The sequence below is a fragment of the Saccopteryx bilineata genome, chromosome 2 (assembly GCF_036850765.1).
Source record: "Saccopteryx bilineata isolate mSacBil1 chromosome 2, mSacBil1_pri_phased_curated, whole genome shotgun sequence".
Taxonomy (NCBI): domain Eukaryota; kingdom Metazoa; phylum Chordata; class Mammalia; order Chiroptera; family Emballonuridae; genus Saccopteryx; species Saccopteryx bilineata.
This window is the reverse complement of record NC_089491.1, coordinates 60,921,512-60,940,730: the sequence shown is the minus strand read 5'-3', so window position 1 is coordinate 60,940,730 and position 19,219 is coordinate 60,921,512. Positions and strand designations below refer to the sequence as shown.

At 44.7% G+C, this 19,219-nt stretch overlaps 1 protein-coding gene across 1 annotated transcript; it reads right to left on the bottom strand.

The window, feature by feature from the left end:
* Window positions 1–1,031: 1,031 nt before the first annotated feature.
* DMRT3 (doublesex and mab-3 related transcription factor 3) lies at window positions 1,032–16,330 on the bottom strand. Its single transcript, XM_066254729.1, has 2 exons — window positions 15,560–16,330; window positions 1,032–2,743 (listed from the first exon to the last, which is right to left on the bottom strand). Exons 1-2 carry the CDS (start codon window positions 16,008–16,010, stop codon window positions 1,779–1,781), a joined length of 1,416 nt encoding a protein of 471 aa, XP_066110826.1. The 5' UTR covers window positions 16,011–16,330; the 3' UTR covers window positions 1,032–1,778.
* Between the last annotated feature and the right edge of the window lie 2,889 nt (window positions 16,331–19,219).

Below are 19,219 nucleotides of genomic sequence, written 5' to 3'. Positions count from 1 at the left end.
TTATTTACTTTCCTTTATACATTCAGAGCTGTGTCTGACCTAAGCAGTCATCTTTCCTTCCATGTACTCTGAAGAATGGAAACAGTATGAGAAGTGGTTGGTGTGGGCACTACTGAATATCACTGTTTGAAAACCCACTTTAAAAAATATTTGAGCAAGAAGTTTGCATTATGCAGCACCCCCAAATTAAGGGGAATAAAAGCTCTGGTTTTCAATGCTTTATAGTAATCATCTTCTCCAAGAGACAATAAGGGACTTTATTTCTACATCTTGAATGCAACGCTACTGAACTTAACTAACAGGAGTAATAGTTCTCATATAATGAGTATTTTCTCTGCCAGGTGCCATGTTAAGCACTTTACTTACTTCCCACACTATAGACTGTCTCATTTTCTCTTTGTTTTTAAAGGGATTCTCCATTATCATCCCTGTTTATCTTGGATTCATGGGCTGGTAACTTGGACAATAACATACAAGGCGCATTCTCTTACACACAGTAGGCACACAATAAGTATCTGCTGAAGAAATAAATGAATGGGTAGAGGGATTGAATTAACTCTATTGTTGAACAATATATTCTCTGTCTTTCTGATTGCAGGCCCACAACTTTGTACTTCATGTTTCTCAAGGAGTACTCAGTTAACTCAGTGGTGCTCAACCTTTTTTGGGCCACGGACCAGTTAATGTCAGAAAATACTTTCACACACCAGCCTTTAGGGTGGGACAGATAAATGTATCACATGACCGAGACAAGCATCAAGAGTGAGTCTTAGACGGATGTAACAGAGGGAATCTGGTCATTTTTAAAAAATAAAACATCGTTCAGACTTAAATATAAATAAAACGAAAATAATGTAAGTTATTTATTCTTTCTCTGCGGACCGGTGCGAATGGCCCACGGACCGGTACCGGTCCGCGGCCCGGGGGTTGGGGACCACTGAGTTAACTGACACATTGATTTGGGATTCATGCACTATTAAGTAGCTTTTATGATACATCAAGTATCCATTTTTAGAGATCCTTCTTCCACACGTAGAAATGACATAAACCAAAATCATCTCCATAGTTTATTTCTTCTAGAGTCCTTAGCATGCTACATTAACCTGACAAAGCTTAATCTTTTGTTCATTTCACAATACATTTCATGCAGTTCACAGCTGTGATTGGTTTTACATTGACATTACACATGTTTCGATTCAGCCATGTGAAAAGAATGGAGTTTGTCTCTGAAAACTGTCCAAGCTTAAATAAGCATGTGAGCAGTTCACGTTATTCTTAAGTGCAGTCTCTCTTTAAAATGCAAGAAGGATTTTTAGTGTAAGAATATAATGTCCCTGTTTGGAGTCCATTTGCAATTGAACCACTTCCTTTAGGTTTCACATATCCTGAGGAGTCCTCTTTTACAAAATTGCATTCAAGTATACTCTTTTATTGAACATTCCAGGTTGAGTTCAGGAGCAAAGCTGACTTTCAGCTTTACATCCCCAAATAAATCTCCTGTGGACCCAGCTTTCCCAAGTCATAGCATAAGACTCTCTTTCACAATAAACATTCAGCACTAAAGCCACAGAGCAGAGAGCTATTTGGCATTTTCCAGTGAAGTGCAAGAAATTAAATAAGTTACGTTTTTATTGCTAAGTATAGAATCGAGCACAATCACTTTCTCAAACAGAAGGAAAATGTATCTATATACATGATGTGGTCTCTCCTCAGCCCCTTCCTCCCATGGTTCCAATGCACAGAACGTGTCACCTGGTCACCTCCCATCGGGTACCACTTTAAGATGATGTGTTGAGTATTCTAGAGTCTGAGGAGTCGGACCTCTCGTCATAGTCCTCCTCGGTGTAAATGGACTGCTTTGAAACAATGGGGCACCCATCATCAGGGATGGAGATCCGAGGATCCTCAGGGGCCCGAGTGGGGAGGACAGGCGAGCTTCTGAAGATGCTGGAAGAGTTACTGGGGAAAGGGCTGACATACTGGGACCTCAGCTGGTACTGCTGCTGCAGGGTCATGGTGTTCCACAGGGTGACATCATTGGGCAAAAAGGGGCTTGACTGGTTTCTCGCCAAAGTATTCCTCAGCATGAGAGGGTACCGGGGCGGCTGGGGGAACGGGTGCTGCAGGGGCACGGCTAGAGGGTTGGGGACAACGTTACTCGAGTCAGCAGAAAACCTCAACGTGTCCGGGACTCTGAAGGCTGATCCCACGGACCACTTGGAGGAGGAGATGGGATAGGAGCTCAAAGTGTGCTCGAAGATGTGCCCGTTGGAGGGCAGCACCAGACTGTCGGGCTCGGCGGCAGTCCGGTCGGCGGCGGAGCCCGAGGACCGGCTGGAGAGCAGGACCTCCACCGCGCTCACCAGGTCCCCCCCGCAGCCCTTCAGGATCAGCTCGAGCACCGTGGGCTTCTGGTTGGGGAATATTTTTTTTAACACTTCCAGAGGGGGTCTGTTGGCTTTCAAGCTGAAGGGCAGAGAAACGGTCCCCGAAGGGCCCTCGATCAGGAGGTGATTCTGTTCCCCATGGTACTTGGGGCTGTCAGGGCGGCTCTCGGAAGTTCCGCCATTTTTCTGGACTGCGTACCCACCTTCATCCACCGACACTATCTCGGGGCTCTCGGGGGTGAAGCAGCCCTTACTTTTTGCAACATCTGGGGAGCTCCGCTGGTCGGTGTCCTTGTCACTAAAGGTCTCAGTGTTGTCTGCCATGCTGCTGTCCCCAAGTCGCTCTTCAGTCAAATCTGAAAAGCAGAAAACAGCTGGATTAATCCTCTCCTGGTATGCATAAAGAGGAGTAGATGTGCTCGGGAGACAGTGGCCCAGGGGAATGTGTCCCAGTGGGTGATAACATACCTCAAGTCAAAAAAATGAAGGAAGAGAGAGAGGAAGAAGAAGGGAAGGGGAAAGGGAAGGAGGAGAGGGAAGGGAAGGAAGGGAAAGGAAGGGAAGGGAAGGGAAGGGAAAGGAAAGGGAAAGGGAAGGAAGAAAAAGAAAGAAATTCAAACTATGACATTGGCAAATGCAAAATAAAATAAAAAAAGCCCTGGCTGGGTAACTCAGTTGGTTAGAGCATCGTCCTGTCCCAATATGCAAAGTGCTGGTTTGACCCCTGGTCAGGGTACATGTAGAAGCAGATTGATGTTTTTGTCTCTCTCTCTCTCTCTCTCTCTCTCTCTCTCTCGTCAATAAATAAATTTTTAAAAACCCTAAATATCTTAATATAAAGATCTAGAAAACAGTGATTTCTCAGAATGTTGTGTTCAGGGAAGCCTGCCTTAAACATGAAGAGCAACATGATACCTAGACCCATAGAAGAAGTGGCTGTCTTAGCAGTACAGTCTGAACAGGGACCTCTTTAGAGGGGGATAAACACAGTCCAGGGAATAAAAGGAAAATGAGTTCAGGCTTTTCTTGTGGCTCCTTTTCTGAAAATGAGGTGGCCGGTATAATCTAAGGACATCATCGGCTGGTGCATAACCTGTATATCTCAGGCAATTTTAATATTTTAAATCTGTTTTCCCATATGTGGATTTCTTATTAAGTACATCTTACAAACGAGGCATCAATACTATGTTTCATCAGGATACCACATACAATAACTAGTTGATAGAATTGCCAGAGTGAAATGAAAAGCAGTCTCTATACACCAAAATCTTTCTTTAAAAGCCCCTTGAAGGACTGGCATACATGGCTGTCTATCACTTGCATTAGAAGGCAAGCAGAACCAGCTGTGCATTCTGGATGACAGGGTGGGTTACAAGAGATAAAGAAAATAACTTCCTCTTGAGAGGGTTTGTGAAACTGTGCAAGGAGCATGGCCCATCAATGAGACAATACATCCTTAACTCCAGGACCCGGGGTGCAAGTTTTCATGAACTGTTTTATTAGTAAAGTTCATGGAAAGGACTTAGAGAAACCTTCTTGAATTATTTTAAAAGAAGAGAGGGAAAGAGCTCCCTAAATAAAGCAGAGATTCGCTGTAAAGTAAACCAGTTGCACATTTAACATTTTGACCTAAGACATTACTGCTGGACAGGCTAGTTTTACACAGTGCTAACCAGGCAGAAAAGGGTAGGTAAGACTGGCTTATTTGCAGAAGGAAATTCTAACAGATATTTATAATAAAGGAACATATTCTTTATTAATAAGCTATACGCAAGTGGATCTTTATCCTTATCAAACCTGGCTGTGTCTACTCAAAGCCAATGTAACTGATCTAAAAATGAAAATTATTAATGATCCACTTGTTGAGTTGTAAACAATTGGTTTGCCTGTGTTTTCTACTTCCCTGCCTGAATAGCCTCATTGTCGCCTTCTCTGTGGGCACACCTGATGTGTAGAGAGCCAGCTGGTAAAATTTCATCAAAGCAACTTCTAAAATCCATCTCCTCCCATTTGTTGTTGTTTATTTGAAAGCCTTAAACAAAGGCACATTTATATACATTCTTCTGATACAGCCTATGTCTCGAATATAACTGAAAAACAAAACTTTGGTTCTTCCCAAAGTAATAAATATGTGTCAAGCATAAATAATTTTTAGAAGTCTTATATTAGGTCAGTGCAACGTTCAATCATAAATCCGATATGAAATAATATTTACCCCAAATTTGCATTTTAAAAGTAAACTGCTTTATTTTCCAATGTAAGATTTCTATATGGGATTCATTTGCAGCCCACGCATACTAAGCCATCTCTGCCTCCTATAACAACTCTTGGGATGTGCAAAAAAACCTGTCTTTGAAAGAGAAATTTGACATATTCTCTCCTGCAGCCTCCTAGGACTGGAGACCCAGCTTTCACCTCCCGAGTGAAGGTGGTACTTGTACTTCATCCAGAAGAGAAAACAGCACCAAAAAAAAGCTTATATAAATTCACATTCTAGTCAGCTATTTCAGTGATTTCTCACCCTTTATCACCTAATGGCACACATGAACTAATTACTAAAAATCTGTGGCACACCAAAAAGAATATTTTTTGCAATCTAACAAAAAAAAAATAGGTTCAATGTTGATTCATTCACACCAGAGAGCTGTTGTGGTGTTGCGTGCTGTCATTTTTTTTAAATCTGACAATCTAAGGGAAAAGAAGTCAGTGCCCCTGACTAGTCAGGTATTGGACGTTTTAAAAATTCTTACAGCACGCCAGCGTGTCTCTGTGGCCCACTGGTTGAAAAATGGCTGAGCTGGACCTAAGTCTTCCTGACTCATGACCCCATGCATGCCTCTTGGCTGTTACTCTATTAGACACATGAAAATGAGTGGACAGTGACAGTGTGTTAACTCAGCACTGAACTGAACGCACCAATGGATGTTGGACCCTGCTCAATGGAGTTTGGAAGAACAAGTTAAATACTCTCCCTGAACAAATATGCACATAAAATAATGTTTTAAATACAATGCTCACAAAAATTAGGGGATCAGGGGACCTGCAGATACTCTAGTACTTTCAGCCTTTTGTACAGTGCCTTTTCACCAATAAAATAATAATCTGTTTTGCATCTCTTTTGCATAATCAAACAACTTTCTTTGACTTGTCGTTTGCTTTTCTGATGTTCTTGTTTAACTTAAAAAAATCAAATGCTTCTTTTTCATCAAATCAAATCGCTTCCTATTTATTTTTAAATACTCCCTAATGTTTGTGAGCAGCGTATTATGTACCTCTAAACAACTGTCTTGTTTCTTTAACTTTAGCTTTCATCATCTGAGTAGAAAGTGTTTGTATTCCTATAATACACAAGGTACTGAAGACACAGAGCGGATGGTAGAAGATGCCAGGATGTGTGAGACTTGTCCCGAACTTGTGGAACTTACTATGAAGTTGGGTAGGTAAGGTGCATGTGCAGGAGGCAAAGCAAACACACCCAGGCAGACTTGCTAAACATCAAATATAACACACATGTACATAAATGTTCACAGCAGCAACATCAACAATAGCCAAAACGTGTGTGTAACCCACATTGTCATAGGTAGACAAATAGATAAATAAAATATGGTCCATATGTACAATGGAATATTATTCATCCTCAAAAAGGAATAAAATTCTGACACATGCTACAATATGGCTGAATCCTGAAAACATGCTAAATGAAATAAGCTGGTCACAAAAGGACAAACATCCTACGATTCTACTTATATGAAGTGCCTAGACTAGGCATATTCACAGAGACAGAAAACAGAAAGATGGTGACCAGGGCTAGGGGAAAAAGGAAATAAGGTCTTTCTTAGTGTTTAATGGGTACAGATTGTTTGGGATGATGAAAAAGTTCCCAAAATGAAGAATGGTGACGGTTGCACAACACTGTGAAGGTACTAATGCCATTACATTATAACCCTAAAGCTGGTTAAAATAGCAAATTTCGTTATGTATATTTTGGCACAATAAAAAAAATATGGCATGGTATCACAGTGATACAGGGGATGGTCAGATTTTTTTAAGTAAGAGAAACAACTGGTTCTTCTAGGAAATAAAGTATGTACAGTGGTACCTTTAGATACGAACAGACCAACATACAAATTTTTTTTAAGATATGAGTTGCGACTCGGTTCATATTTTTGTTCAAGATCTGAGCAAAATTTCAAGATACGAGTCATGATTGGGGAAGCTGCCGCTAGTTGGCGCATTGACGCACGGGTCCAGTACTGGCAGTCTGATATAAGAGTTGACTGACTTAGGAGCTCAGTTACAGAACGAATTAAATACGTATCTCAGGGTACCACTGTATAAGTACAGTTAAAAAGCTCAAAGCTTAGCTATTTTAAAAAGAAATGTGTGAACCTAAAAACAGCTTCCTATTTTGAAAGGTACACTTTCCCTGGCCTCGATGAGTTTCAAACAATGGCAACATTTGAGTAAAAGGTTCTGAGGTCTAGCAACCAAATTCACTCTTCCACAGAACACTTCAGGCTCCAGGAAAAAAAAAAAGTGATTCAAAGAGGAGTTTAGCCAAACAGGAACTAGGAAATGAAATGATATTCTGGCTAATCTGACATAACTACCATTATGAAAATGTGGTATTTTTTTTCAAGATGGCAAAGAATACACTGTCCCAATTAACTGGATATGGGAGGACAGGAGTCTCAGTCTATGACAATATAAAATTCCACTGTTGTACCTATTTTCCTGTTCTGCAGAACAGGCCACAGTGGAATCTTGTACAGGTGCCACCTTGTTCACCAATTGTAAACCCCCCTCCTTCAGACTCCAAAAGCCTGTTTCTTATTTTCTCATGCTACCTTATGTGCCTGCTACTGTGCCATGCCCAGTGCAGCATGCACTTAGGTTAGTTCTCAAGGAGTGGTGGTGGATTGTGCTGATTCATCCACTCTCCCTCGGGTGTCTGGGCTAATCAACTCGCCAACTGGGAGTTCAGACCACGGCAAAAAAAAAAGTGAGAAAAGCTAGCAAGATGTCACAGGAATCAAGTCTACAAACTCACATTCCAAGCAACAGAGTTCAGCACTGTTGATACTGTGTCAAAGGGAAGACGGAAGACGTTGAAAGCAGCAGCGATGGGACACACCTATGGCGTTCATACTCTTGAGCAGCCCAGAAAGGCCTGCTATGGGGTGACAGTTGGGCAGAGTCCCAGCCAACAGCCAGTGCTGTTGGGGTTTCAAAACTGGGCACGGAAAAGCAAGGCTCTCACGTCCCACCAAAAATAACTCCTCTCCCAACAATCATTTCTGAAAGCAGCCTATGCAGTCCCTGTAATTTTGTGGCACTGTGGTATCAAGTATTGTTTGTTTTGTTGTACCGAAAGTAGATGTATTATAAATTATTCTATTATAAACAGACTTTCATAAGTAATTATAGAGGGTGTGTTGTGAGCCCAGTGATAAAGGATAATTTAATAACAGGTATTTCTTTACATCGCTAAGTTTTCTTCCTAAGTGAACTTTATAAATTGTTCATATTGGTTTAAAACACAAAGGCCCTCTTGATATAGAAATGTGAAACTGCCAACTAACAAAATGAAAAGGAAACTACTCCCTAAATGCTTTACCCTTCCTCCTTCTTGAAACTGACACCCTAATTCCTAGAACACAAAGAGTAAGAGTATATTTCAAATGATAATATTTTTGTCCCTAGTATACTGGTATAGAAAGCCAAAACTACTAGACAGAAAGTAAAAAGAAATCAATTTCCTCTGGCATTACAAACCACCTATTGAAAGTGATAAAAATCTGTTGTTTCTAATGTTTAAACATCTAGGTATTCTAAAAATCCTACTAAATGTTCACTCTCCAATTTCCTATTTTTCATGATATACAAACACAAGCACTCCTAAAATAAACTTTTCACTAGGGTAAATGATTTTAAAAGATGATCTTCAATTAAAAAGGAAAATTTTAGCCTGACCTGTGGTGGCGCAGTGGATAAAGCGTCAACCTGGAAATGCTGAGGTTGCCGGTTCAAAACCCTGGGCTTGCCTGGTCAAGGTACATATAGGAGTTGATGCTTTCTGCTCCTCCCCCCTTTTCTCTCTCTCTCTCTCTCCCTTCTCTATAATGAATAAAATCTTTAAAAAAATTAAAAAAGGAAAATTTTAAATGGATAATAATGAGATACATAATATATAGTATATATACATGCCATAAGATAGCTACAAGAATTTAAGGAAAGTGAACACTCACATAAACATGACTTCTGATCTAAAATTGCAGTACCAAAATCTAACTTTCTTTAGCTCTTTTCATATGAAAATGCAGTAAAGTTAAAAAAAAAGTTCTAGGTATTCATTTAAAATACTTTGAGAAAGCCTACCACATACGTGAAACATTCTGCTCAAGACACATAAATATGAAAAATCTTTCTGACCTAAATGTGGTAGGTTTGATCCACTTTACCCAATAATACCTACAAAAACAAAATACATATTACATCCAGAATGAAAGCACACACTGGCATAAAGAGAAAAATGTTTCCAAGCGCAAGTCACTGGACCTTTACTTTTTCTTTTGAAATCAGTTAGGAAATTTGAAACATGGATTGTCATGTCCTCATCTGTTCATTTGAGCACTGGGGAACACATCTCCAAATAACTCCAATGGGTCATTTTCAAAGCACACGCATCTCATAGCAATGGCAGGGAAGGAGCCCTGGGCAGGGTCAAGACTGGCTTCCAGAAGAGCCAACTGCCTAGTCAGAATTCTAGCAGAGATGGGTTTTAACAATTTCTGTTATCTTTATCTCACACTACAAACACAGAATCATTAAAAAAACAAAAAGCTGAATGGCTGACAACCTAAAGTACAGCAGGAAATGAATGTTGGTTTAAATCTTTCCTTTTCTTTCTGAGAAAAGAAAACTTGCAAAACATAAAGCTATATAGTCACACTTTCCTTTAAAAAAACAACAACCATTAATAACACTGGCTTAACAATGTATGGTCCTATCAGAGTGGTTTCCTAGGGACCAATATTTTTGAGGGACATATAAAGGGCTGGACTTAAGGGAATATAGTTCTGCAACTGTGGACTACATACGTCCCACAAAAAATTTAGTGTTGACTTCTTTCTTGACTCAGAAAACACTTTTCAAGGAGCAGGAGGGAAATCACCTATAAACCTACAAGTGTATTAGGTACTTATAAAAATGCAACTGTCTACTCATTCACCCATCTATTTTAACAAACATTCTTGAATCCCTCACTGTGTGCCCAGGCACTGTACTAGGTAAGATTATACAAAGATAACCAAAGCATTGCTTCTTGGCCCCTGAAAGGCTTACAGTTCACTAACAAATCTTTTGTAAAATTTCCAACTTACCTTTGCAATTGATCCTATTTTACACTGAAACACAGCATGTAACTCAAAGGCCAGCAGCTGGGCAGACTATGGCGTATTCACTGGAGGGAATATTGTTGTAAATATTTGCATATAAAGACTGTGGGTGCAACAGATATTCATACTAAATTAAATAAAGTAATAATCAGTGGGGGAAAAATCTGAACACTGATCCCAGCTTTGCAAAATTTACATTTGCCTAGTCATTGGAATCAAAAGAGATTAGAGATATGATAAAGAACTGATGTTCTGATATTTAAAATTTCCAGAATACTGTCATTCAGCAGTTGATTTGGCTTATTTTTATAGCTGTTTAATTATACAATAAAATGGAAAAAAAAATCCAGAGTTATGTTTTAGTCTCCTCTTAGTGCTCACATAAGGAAATGATTCACTAAAGCCATGTGGGACTCTTGCAGAATGACACGCAGGCCTCAACACTGGCCATGGGCACCCATGCATACCCCAGTTCAAGGTCCACTATGCCATCACAGACACAGCAAAGTAGACATGGGGGTCCAGGGACCAGAGCGAATGGGAAGCCACAACAGGTTAAAAAGCCAAAGAAAGCAGGGAAGCAGAAAAGAGGAGAGGAGAGGAAGAAAGGGTAAGGGAAGGTAGGCAGGCAGGCAAATAGATTTTTACAGGGCTCTGTTCTCCTCCCTGTCAGGAAGGAAGTGCAACATTTCCAGACAGGGGCTCCAAGTCCTCCAGGAACGTTGATTTATGAAGATTTACTCCCTTTCCCCTGTAAAGCTGTTAGCAGAAAGTGCTGACTGGCTGCAGCAAAGAATTTCTCATCGATGCTCTTTGATTGTATTTTGCAAACAAAATGCCTGTTGCTTGGTAACATTTCACTTGAGCCTGACCTTCCACGAAAGGTATTGCTATCAGATTCGATTTACACTGTCTTCCTGTGATTACTGTAATCTTTTAAACCCGGGAGTTCATCCATCAGGGAAAATAAAAGTTGGTTGTGTAAGCTGAGAGCACGACTATCCACCAGATTTATAGCCCAGAGGAGGGTGCTGGGTGGAGGGGGGCAGATTCTTTCCCAGATGGCCGAGGAACTGTGGTTTCTAGAGGTAGAAAACAACCCGGTTTTTTCTGCCAGCCCTGTCCTCAGATCACAAGATGGACCCCAGCGCCACTCAGATATCTGCCCTGGGACAGCTTCAGCTCCAGAGAAACCAGAGAGAGAGAGAAGCTGGGAGACACGCACAAGAGTGACCCCTACTCAAGGGGCATCCTGTGGGGCGATTAGAGCTGGGAGGGGACCCCCTTGGCCTAGCGTTACCAGATAATTTTCAACTTCAGATATATAATGAAGAATTTTTAGTGTAAGTATGCCCCATGCAATATTTGGCCTCCTGATTTTTATTTGCTAAAGCCAGCAACCCAGGGACACACTGAAGGGATGGAGAAGATGGCCTGAGAGGCAGGAGCCAGAAACGCAGGAAAAGTGATGCTGTTCAGGCTCTGCCCCGCCTCCCCCAGCCCTTCCCAAGTCTCCCAAAAAGCTCTCTGCAGCCGGAAGCAGGCTCTGGTCCCCGGAGTGATCTGTTCAACTGCAGTTTCCCTGAGGCCGCCTGCAAAGGGGCAGCATCAGGTGCAGCCACCACACGCACCTTCCCAGGGATTGTCACACACACACACACACACACACACACACACACACACACACACCCCAGCAGCCCCTGGGGACCGCCTTGCTCCCACAGGCACACTACCCTACACTCCCGGAGCTGGGCTTCTCTCCGGCTGCGCCAGACAGGCCAACCCACGTTCCCCAGGCAAAGGCCAGAACTGTGAATACCCTCAGAACCAGCCCTGGGGTCCAGTTCAAAAGAGACCAGTAGTACAGCATCGCTTGCTCTTTTTCATTTGGGTGGTTTGTGCTTTTTTACAGTGCAACTCTGAGTCTGGCCCCTTGCCCCAAATCAAGCTGAGCCGCCTTAAAAGCAGACCCGGTTTATAAGTTCATAGGCACACTTCATAAATGAAGTCTTTCCCACTTTTTCGTTTTCTTCTAGTCTCAGAGGGCTTCGCATCCCAGCCTGGACCCGTGATCCGGTAACACTCATTATATTTGCAGATATGTCTGTCTGTCTTTTTATTTTTAAGTTAAAATTAAAATTAAGGAAGTAGACTGGACAGGACCCAATCAAGCTGGAGCTGCAAGGCCCAGAGCAAGCATAAAGATGCTGTAAGGTACAGCGCAGGAGGTAAAATAAAGACAGTTTTCCAAAACTCCTAACTTCCCTAACTACAGATCTCTTACTCTCCCCTTTTCAGAAGTAAACAGAAAAGGAGATGGTACCTTTCTATTTAATCCGGCTTTCTTATTACTAACCAAATATTATGTTTTTTATTCCTTTCTCCTTTAAGAACACTTCAAAGAACCTGTGTACAAATTTATTTTGATGACAGAGACAGACCCAGGAAAACTCTTTAGCTACAGCTCTTTCTCCCCACAGCCAGAGGAGACTCGGGACACTCTCCCAAAGAGACAGCGAGGGTGGGAGAAGGGAGCTGCAATACTGAAATGTAACTTTAGCTCTCACCTTGGTCTTGACCCTTAACTTTCCTCAGCTCTTGAGCCCCAGTCCTGAAAGGCTGGCTTGACTGGTTGAAGCTGCTGATTCAGATATACTAAGAGCTGAAAGACGTCTCACTTCCCAGGATATTTTCATGAGGGATAGGACAGGGTTAGGAGGATGAAGGGGGAATTTAGAAGACTATTGAACAAATGGTATGTATGTAAAAAGCAGCTTAAATTAGAATGTTGGGCTCAATGAAAATCTAATAACAAAAAGGTACAACCAAAAAGAAAAAAGAACGATTCAATTCGTGGGTAGAAATAGTAACATTAAAATATGAGAATTCTCCTTAAAACCATCACCAGATGGAAAGGGACGTTCAATACAGTACTCCATTAAATAAAATAGGCCCTAATCATTTAAAGAATCATCTGAAGCAGAACTTGGAGAAGAGATTTCTTCCAGCTACAAACCTGAGCTTTGGTGTTAATGCAGCACTCCCTGAACAGTGTGATTTTTCTCCAGGGTGCCCAGCAAACAGATCTTTCTCCAGGGCATGTGCTTTTCACCTGCATTTGTAGCCAACAACAACGACAAAAGTTTCCACAGCTAAGAACTAAAGAAGCCCTCTGTGAAAGGATTAACCATGTTTTAAACACAGAGATCACAGATCTCCATAATTTGCCAGCAGATATTTACAGATTCCTAACGGCACTGTATATGTGGACCTACCATTTGAATAGAGCTTCACTCTACAAGTCATGAACTACTTGTCCAGGAGAATATGATATACTTCTAAATATGCACGGTATGTTACTTATAAACAGATCATAGTAAGAACAACTGCAAAAGGTATAATACATACAGCAACCAGAAGTCTCATCCAGGCAATTTTCTCTAACTTAAACCCCAAATGGGCTTTCTTACAAAGCAACGCACAGAAATGATCCATTTGCATGCTTGCTTTCCTAATGGAAACAGCTATCTGTTCTTTTCCTGCCCCCCCCCATATCATAGAATTAAGGATTGGCATTTACATTTTTATGCAATTATGGGGTCAAACCGATTGCAAGAAGAAAATAAAAGTTATATGAATGAATCTGCAAGATATATAGTATAACCAGCTAGAAAACGAACCATTTGGTCCCTGATGGCTCAGTTTCTCAAAGCCACCACTCTTACCTCTCCTTATGGTAAATCCTATTCTACTTTGCAATCGCTCGTTTTCAATTTGGAGAGCTCAGGCTATCCCTGAATACTTAGAATAAAAGAGAGAGCACCACATCTGGTTTGTCCAGTTGAAATCAGTCTCCCGCTTGCCGTTCTTCCTGCTCTCACTCTCCCCCTCCTGGGGTTATTTTTGGTTTTGCAACCCTTTAGAAACCAGGAACTTTTGATATTCCAAAAATATTTTGAAGGGCACAGGATGTAAACAGAATCCCCTCACTAGGACCCCCAAAGCCCTATTACAGGGGTGCTGCTGGGCAGGTGGCCACTGCAAAGTGCTACCCACTGCTGACAGAGTCCTGCTCTGGTGCCAGGGGAAAGGGAGACGGGGAACTGGGAATGGAAAGTTTCAGAGGAGTTACAGGCAGGGATCCACTTCTAGAACTGAGACAAAACACCCCTAGTTGCTTGTTCTAATCTAAAGAAGAAAAGTGAAATACTGTCAACTTTCTCTTTCCCTTCTATTCCTCTGTGGCAAATAAATCTACAAATATGAAGAGATCAGACTGAAAGAAGACAACTGGAGTGGAAGATATTACTCAGAGAACTACTCACATCCTACCTTGATTAAATATTCACAAAATCCATGTTCAGCAATTCTGTCCCTAAAATATCCAGTTCTGCTCTTCATGTAAGATGTTGTCAAACCTTCAGGCCTGGAAAAGCTCAGTTCAATTAAGCAACAGGGCAGCAGACTGCCTGCCTATCAACTAATCCCCAAACCAGTGAGTCTGCATTTACCCAGCTCCACATAGCATCAGCTGTTCCTGAAAGCCCCTCTCCAGAAGCCAGAAGCTGTTGCAGACTTCCTCAAGCCCCTTGAAGGTGTGTTTGTGGGGTGCCATAGGGGGAGTAGGCGGAAGCTCTACCATAGTCCCATCAACGGGGTTCTGGGCCTTACAGGGCCTTCCCTTTTCCCCCTCCCTGAGAAGATGGGCTGTTATCCTTTGTATATTTACCACAGTGAAAGGGAAACATCAAACACATGTCAATTGAATTCCAAGAGCCTAAAATCAAGAGCGCTTCTGCTGAGCAGGGCAAACCGGAGACCTGGAAAAGAGAAAGGATGGAAGCAGGGGGTGGGAGATAACCCACCTCCATTGCTCAGGGCAGACTCGTTCTCTCTAATGCACAGCACAGAAGAGGAGGTGAGAGGAGAGGTAAGGGGAAGCCCGAGAGTCTTTGCTACAAATCTTAGAACACGAGGCCCAGGCCTGCCTAGAACCTGGGAGCGAGCTCACCAGACATGGCCTTCCCCATTGTAGGTCAAGTTTTGTCTGCATTTCTTTAAACTACAGAGACAGCTGAAATGGCCTGAGGTACCAACCCATTGAAGGACCTGAGCAGTTTTGCAAAAGTTCAGTCTGGACACACCAGATTCTGAGTCCCCGCTATCAGTTTAGAAGCCTTTCGTGACCCTTTTTATTATTGTTTTTAAGTGAGGCTTCTTTCAACAAAGTGCAAGATGCTGGAAACCACAATGCGCTACAAGACAGGCTTCGGGTTCGCTCCAGTTCCCTCGGGGCCGAGAACGCCCAGCTCCGAGTTAGCCAAGACTTGGACCTTGGCTGGGTCCCTGCACCTAACCATCCTAAGCTCTCTAAAAAGCTCGAAGCCAGAAAAAAACCCTGCCGCACGGTGATGTGTATGCCTGCGTAGATTTTTAATTTTGACCTATCACGACCTCTTCGTTTACCCGCTAAAACAGACACGTTTCCCTTTAACCTGTGATGACACTCGGCGAGCCCGTAGCACAGTCCCGTCGTTTGGCTAGCCCGAGGCACCCTTCTCTCCGGCCTCTGAGATCCACCTGCCGGATCCAGACAGAAGGCCAGCTACTGTCCGGAGAATAAAAACCGACTTGGCAGAGTTCGAGGAGGGAGGACCAGCCAAGCCCCCCTTCCTCAAACTTGCCTCCCCTCCTCCCAAGCAGAACCGCAATAAGAACTCCGAAGTATTTCCTCCCGCGCGCCCCGCCCGGCTCCCGCCTCGCAGACGCTCTTACCTGGCTTGCCGAGCGCCTGCAGCGTCCCGGGCTGGGGCTCGGCTGCCCAATGCAGCGCGGCGGCAGCAGCCAACTCGGCTGCGGGGCGCGGCGGCGGCTGAGACTGCTGCGAGGTCGGCGGCGGCTGCGGGGGGGCGGCGGCGGCGTCCCCAGACGACGGGGGTCCTGGCAGGGCGCGCAGCGAGTCGGGGATGAGGCTTTCGAGGCTCTCGTTGGCCTGCTGCCGGCGCAGTGCCACCTGTGCCGCCATGACCCGCTGCCGCTCGATAATGAGTATGCATTTCTCGCAGGTGCAGTCTTTGAAGCGGCAGTAGCGCTTGTGGCCCTTGAGCCAAGACAGAACGCCGTGGTTGCGGCAGCGCGCGCACTTCGGCGTGCGCTGCAGAGGCGCCCGCGGCGGCTGCGACACCGGGCCGCCCATGTACAGATAGGGGGAGCCGTAGCCGTTCATGCCCCGGGCTCCCGGAAGAGCTGGCCGGGCTGGTGGCGGGAGCGGGCCAGGAGGAGCTGGACAGTGAGGGTGGGAGGCCAGCGCAGGGGCGGCCTCCGGATGGCGCGGTCCTTGGTCCCTCAGCCCGGTGATTGCGTGCGTTCCGGTAAGGCCGGAGGTGCGCAGCTCTCCTTACGGCTCCCGCGGCGCTCGCAGCCCCAGCCTCCCGCGGGTACACCGCCAATTCCACGCCGGTCGCTCTTCGCCACCAGCTGCTTTGGCCCGCACGTCCTTCCTCGCCGAGGCGCTTAGGCCGCTGCAAAGAGCCAGCGAGAGCTCTGATTAAGGACTGAGCCAGCTTGTCCGCAGCTCCCGCGCGAGCTGCCGAACCCCAGCACCTCCTCCATCGCCCTCCCCCCACTCCTCCTCCCTCCCACTATACCCTCACCCCCGGAATTCCGGTCTCCTTGTACTCCTCACTCCACTCCACGCTTTCCTCCTTCTTCGCGGCCCCGGAGTCCCTGCACATCACCTTTCTTGCCACCTGCAGCCAGGGCGTTCTCGCGGGGGCGCTCACAACCCTCTGCTCCAAGCTCTCTGCGCAGCCCCTACCGGGGCTGGAGGGACTGCGGCGCTCCGGGACGCTGCGTTTCACACTGGGCGGGAAGGGGGAGGACCAGCAGGGTGAGGGTGGGGGTGCCTGTAAGAGTGTGAAGTGGTCTCCTCCATTCATCCTCTTCTTTTCCCTCCTAGTTTGATTTGGCGGCAGCGAGCCTGAGGCCACTTTACACGGCTCTGCGAGAACCGGAGAAAACCATGGAATTGGTTTGGGAAATCTTGGCTCGCTCTTGATTTCCTTCTGCAACTTTTTTTTTTTTTTTAATCGTACTGCTGCAGAAGAAAATGAATGTTTCTGAAAACCTACTGGCCCAAGGATGATAACCCATTTTGCAAGCATAGTCCTCCCTCTCTGACGCCGAGTTTATTTCTCTACCCTTCTCCCGTGTTTTAACAATCTCAGTCCTGAAAGGCGAGAAGATTTGCTTAAGTGCTGGGTCTCCGTTTTAAGAATGGAAGAGGGATCCACGATAAGGCCTCAAAAGTTACTGGATATGAACTCCCCTCTGCCCAACAGCCATTGAACCACCAAGTGGAGATCTCCCATCACTCAATTCAGAGCTCCACGACTCAATGATTTAGTCATGGATAAGGATGGCGCAGTTCCTCTCCCCCACCCCATTGTCTTTGTGTAGGGGTAGGGGGGGGGGTGTCTTGTCCAAGATGGCAATATAAAACTATTTGAAATGTTACTTACGTGTTTCTAATCTAAGAGTACGGTTTGGCCTAATGCAGACTACCGCCGTAAACACAGGGACGACAAAACATCCCCTCCCTCAATAAAACAAAATACAGGTGGATACAGCGATGCAGGGCTCAATGCGAATTGGGGGAAATGGCAGTCCTGGCCGCCGTGGGCTAATTCAATTCGAGACGAGAGCGCAGGCGGGTCCACCGCAACGGTCAACCTTTCAGCCTGGCAGCGGCCCTTGTCCCCTAGGGAAGGCCACTTTTATCCGCCCTGGAAGCAAACAAGAAACCCAAATCCTTCCGTGTTTGCTGTGAAGTCAAGTAAAGTACCTCCTGGCGTTTCTAGCAGCCAACCCTCAGCGTAGAAGGGTGACTCCAGGAGGGGAGGAGGGTTAAAAAGGGCCGCCGGTTGTGTATTTTTCCTAGCCCTTAGCTGCCCCCAACCCGGTTCAGACGTGTCCTGGAGTCGGGGAATTGCTGAATGCTGACCTGGAGGTGGGGTGGGCAGGAAACCCCTGCAAGAGAATGTTAACCCTGGGAGGCCTCCCCGCTAAGCCACGTGGGACACGGATCCCCCAGCCATTTCCCCAATCCTTCCTTCACCGCCTCAGTCTTCACTAGGAAAACAAGCCCTAAAGCACAACTGGAAAGAACTTCATAAGCTTTTGGGAATGGAAGTAGAGGTCACCCGAAGCCCGGTAGGCCAGAGGCCAGGAAGTGGGGATTTGGCAGCTAGTTGCTTCATGTGACATAGAGGGCCTAAGATGACACTGAAACTGGGAACATTAGTTCGTTCGTGCTGAACTCTCCGAGTCTCTGGGCTCCGCAAGGAAATCATGGGCTTTTTTCAAAGCTAAATTCTCCGGATTTTCTCCAAACAGTCAGTGAAACCAGGACTATAAAAACGTTGAGAGTATAAAGCATTTTTTAAAGGAAAGCAGCAGAGCTCTGCACCAGGTTTTGGGGGCCGGGTACATTCCCACTATCAAGGTGACTCCCTTTCCTCTCTCAGTCATCTAGCCACCCTGTTCCTTTGCCACTCAAACAGTCTGGCATTATTTGGTCCCAGGGCCCCGATTCACTCCGTGCACATCGGGGGCTGAGGTCTAAATACTCATTTGATATAGCATAATAATCCTTTTCTCATATTTGATGGGAATGCTTTCCATATCCCACTATTTGACAACATCTCCCTATAGGGACAGGTTTGTATTTATGTTGGTAAAATGGCCCCTGCCTCCAAGTCTATTGTAACCCAACACCTGACAACCTCTAGTCCCATTTCTGTTTGCAGAAAGGGTTTATTCAAGCACATAATGGGATCCCAGCAGAAAGCCTTTTAGAACAAGGGGCTATGGTAAACTTCACCACATGAACTCCGTTTCCAGGGCTATTAAGCTTTTAATTGGAAAATAGCAGAGGAAATTTCAAGGTGACTATAACGTGTTAGCAGTTAGTGCAGAGAAGAAAAGCCGAAGCCGGAATGAATGTGGAAAGCATATGGTCCGAATCACATTTAGGAGGAGCGGCCTACTTCTAAATCCCAGCAGCTTATACATTTACGGGGAAAATCATCAAAGGCATTGGAAAGGGAGAGGGGTGGATTAGAAGTAAATGTAACCTCACTAGACTGGACCCACTCGCGTTCTGTTCTGGGTGGGGTGTGTTTTGAAATCACAGTAAGCTGTGTAGAATCATGACAGTTATTAACAGTGAAAGGCTAAAAGATGTGTGCACGCAACCTCACAATGTGAGTATACATCTAAAAGCTTGAGGAACGCAGGTGTCCTTGCTGAGAAACTGAGGATGTTCTGAGCTCTGCCAGCTGCTCCTCACCTCAAGAAACAATAAAGAAGACAGTTTTGTATTGTCCCGAATGTACAGTACATCAGGACATTTCTTTCTTTGCTGGATTCTTACGG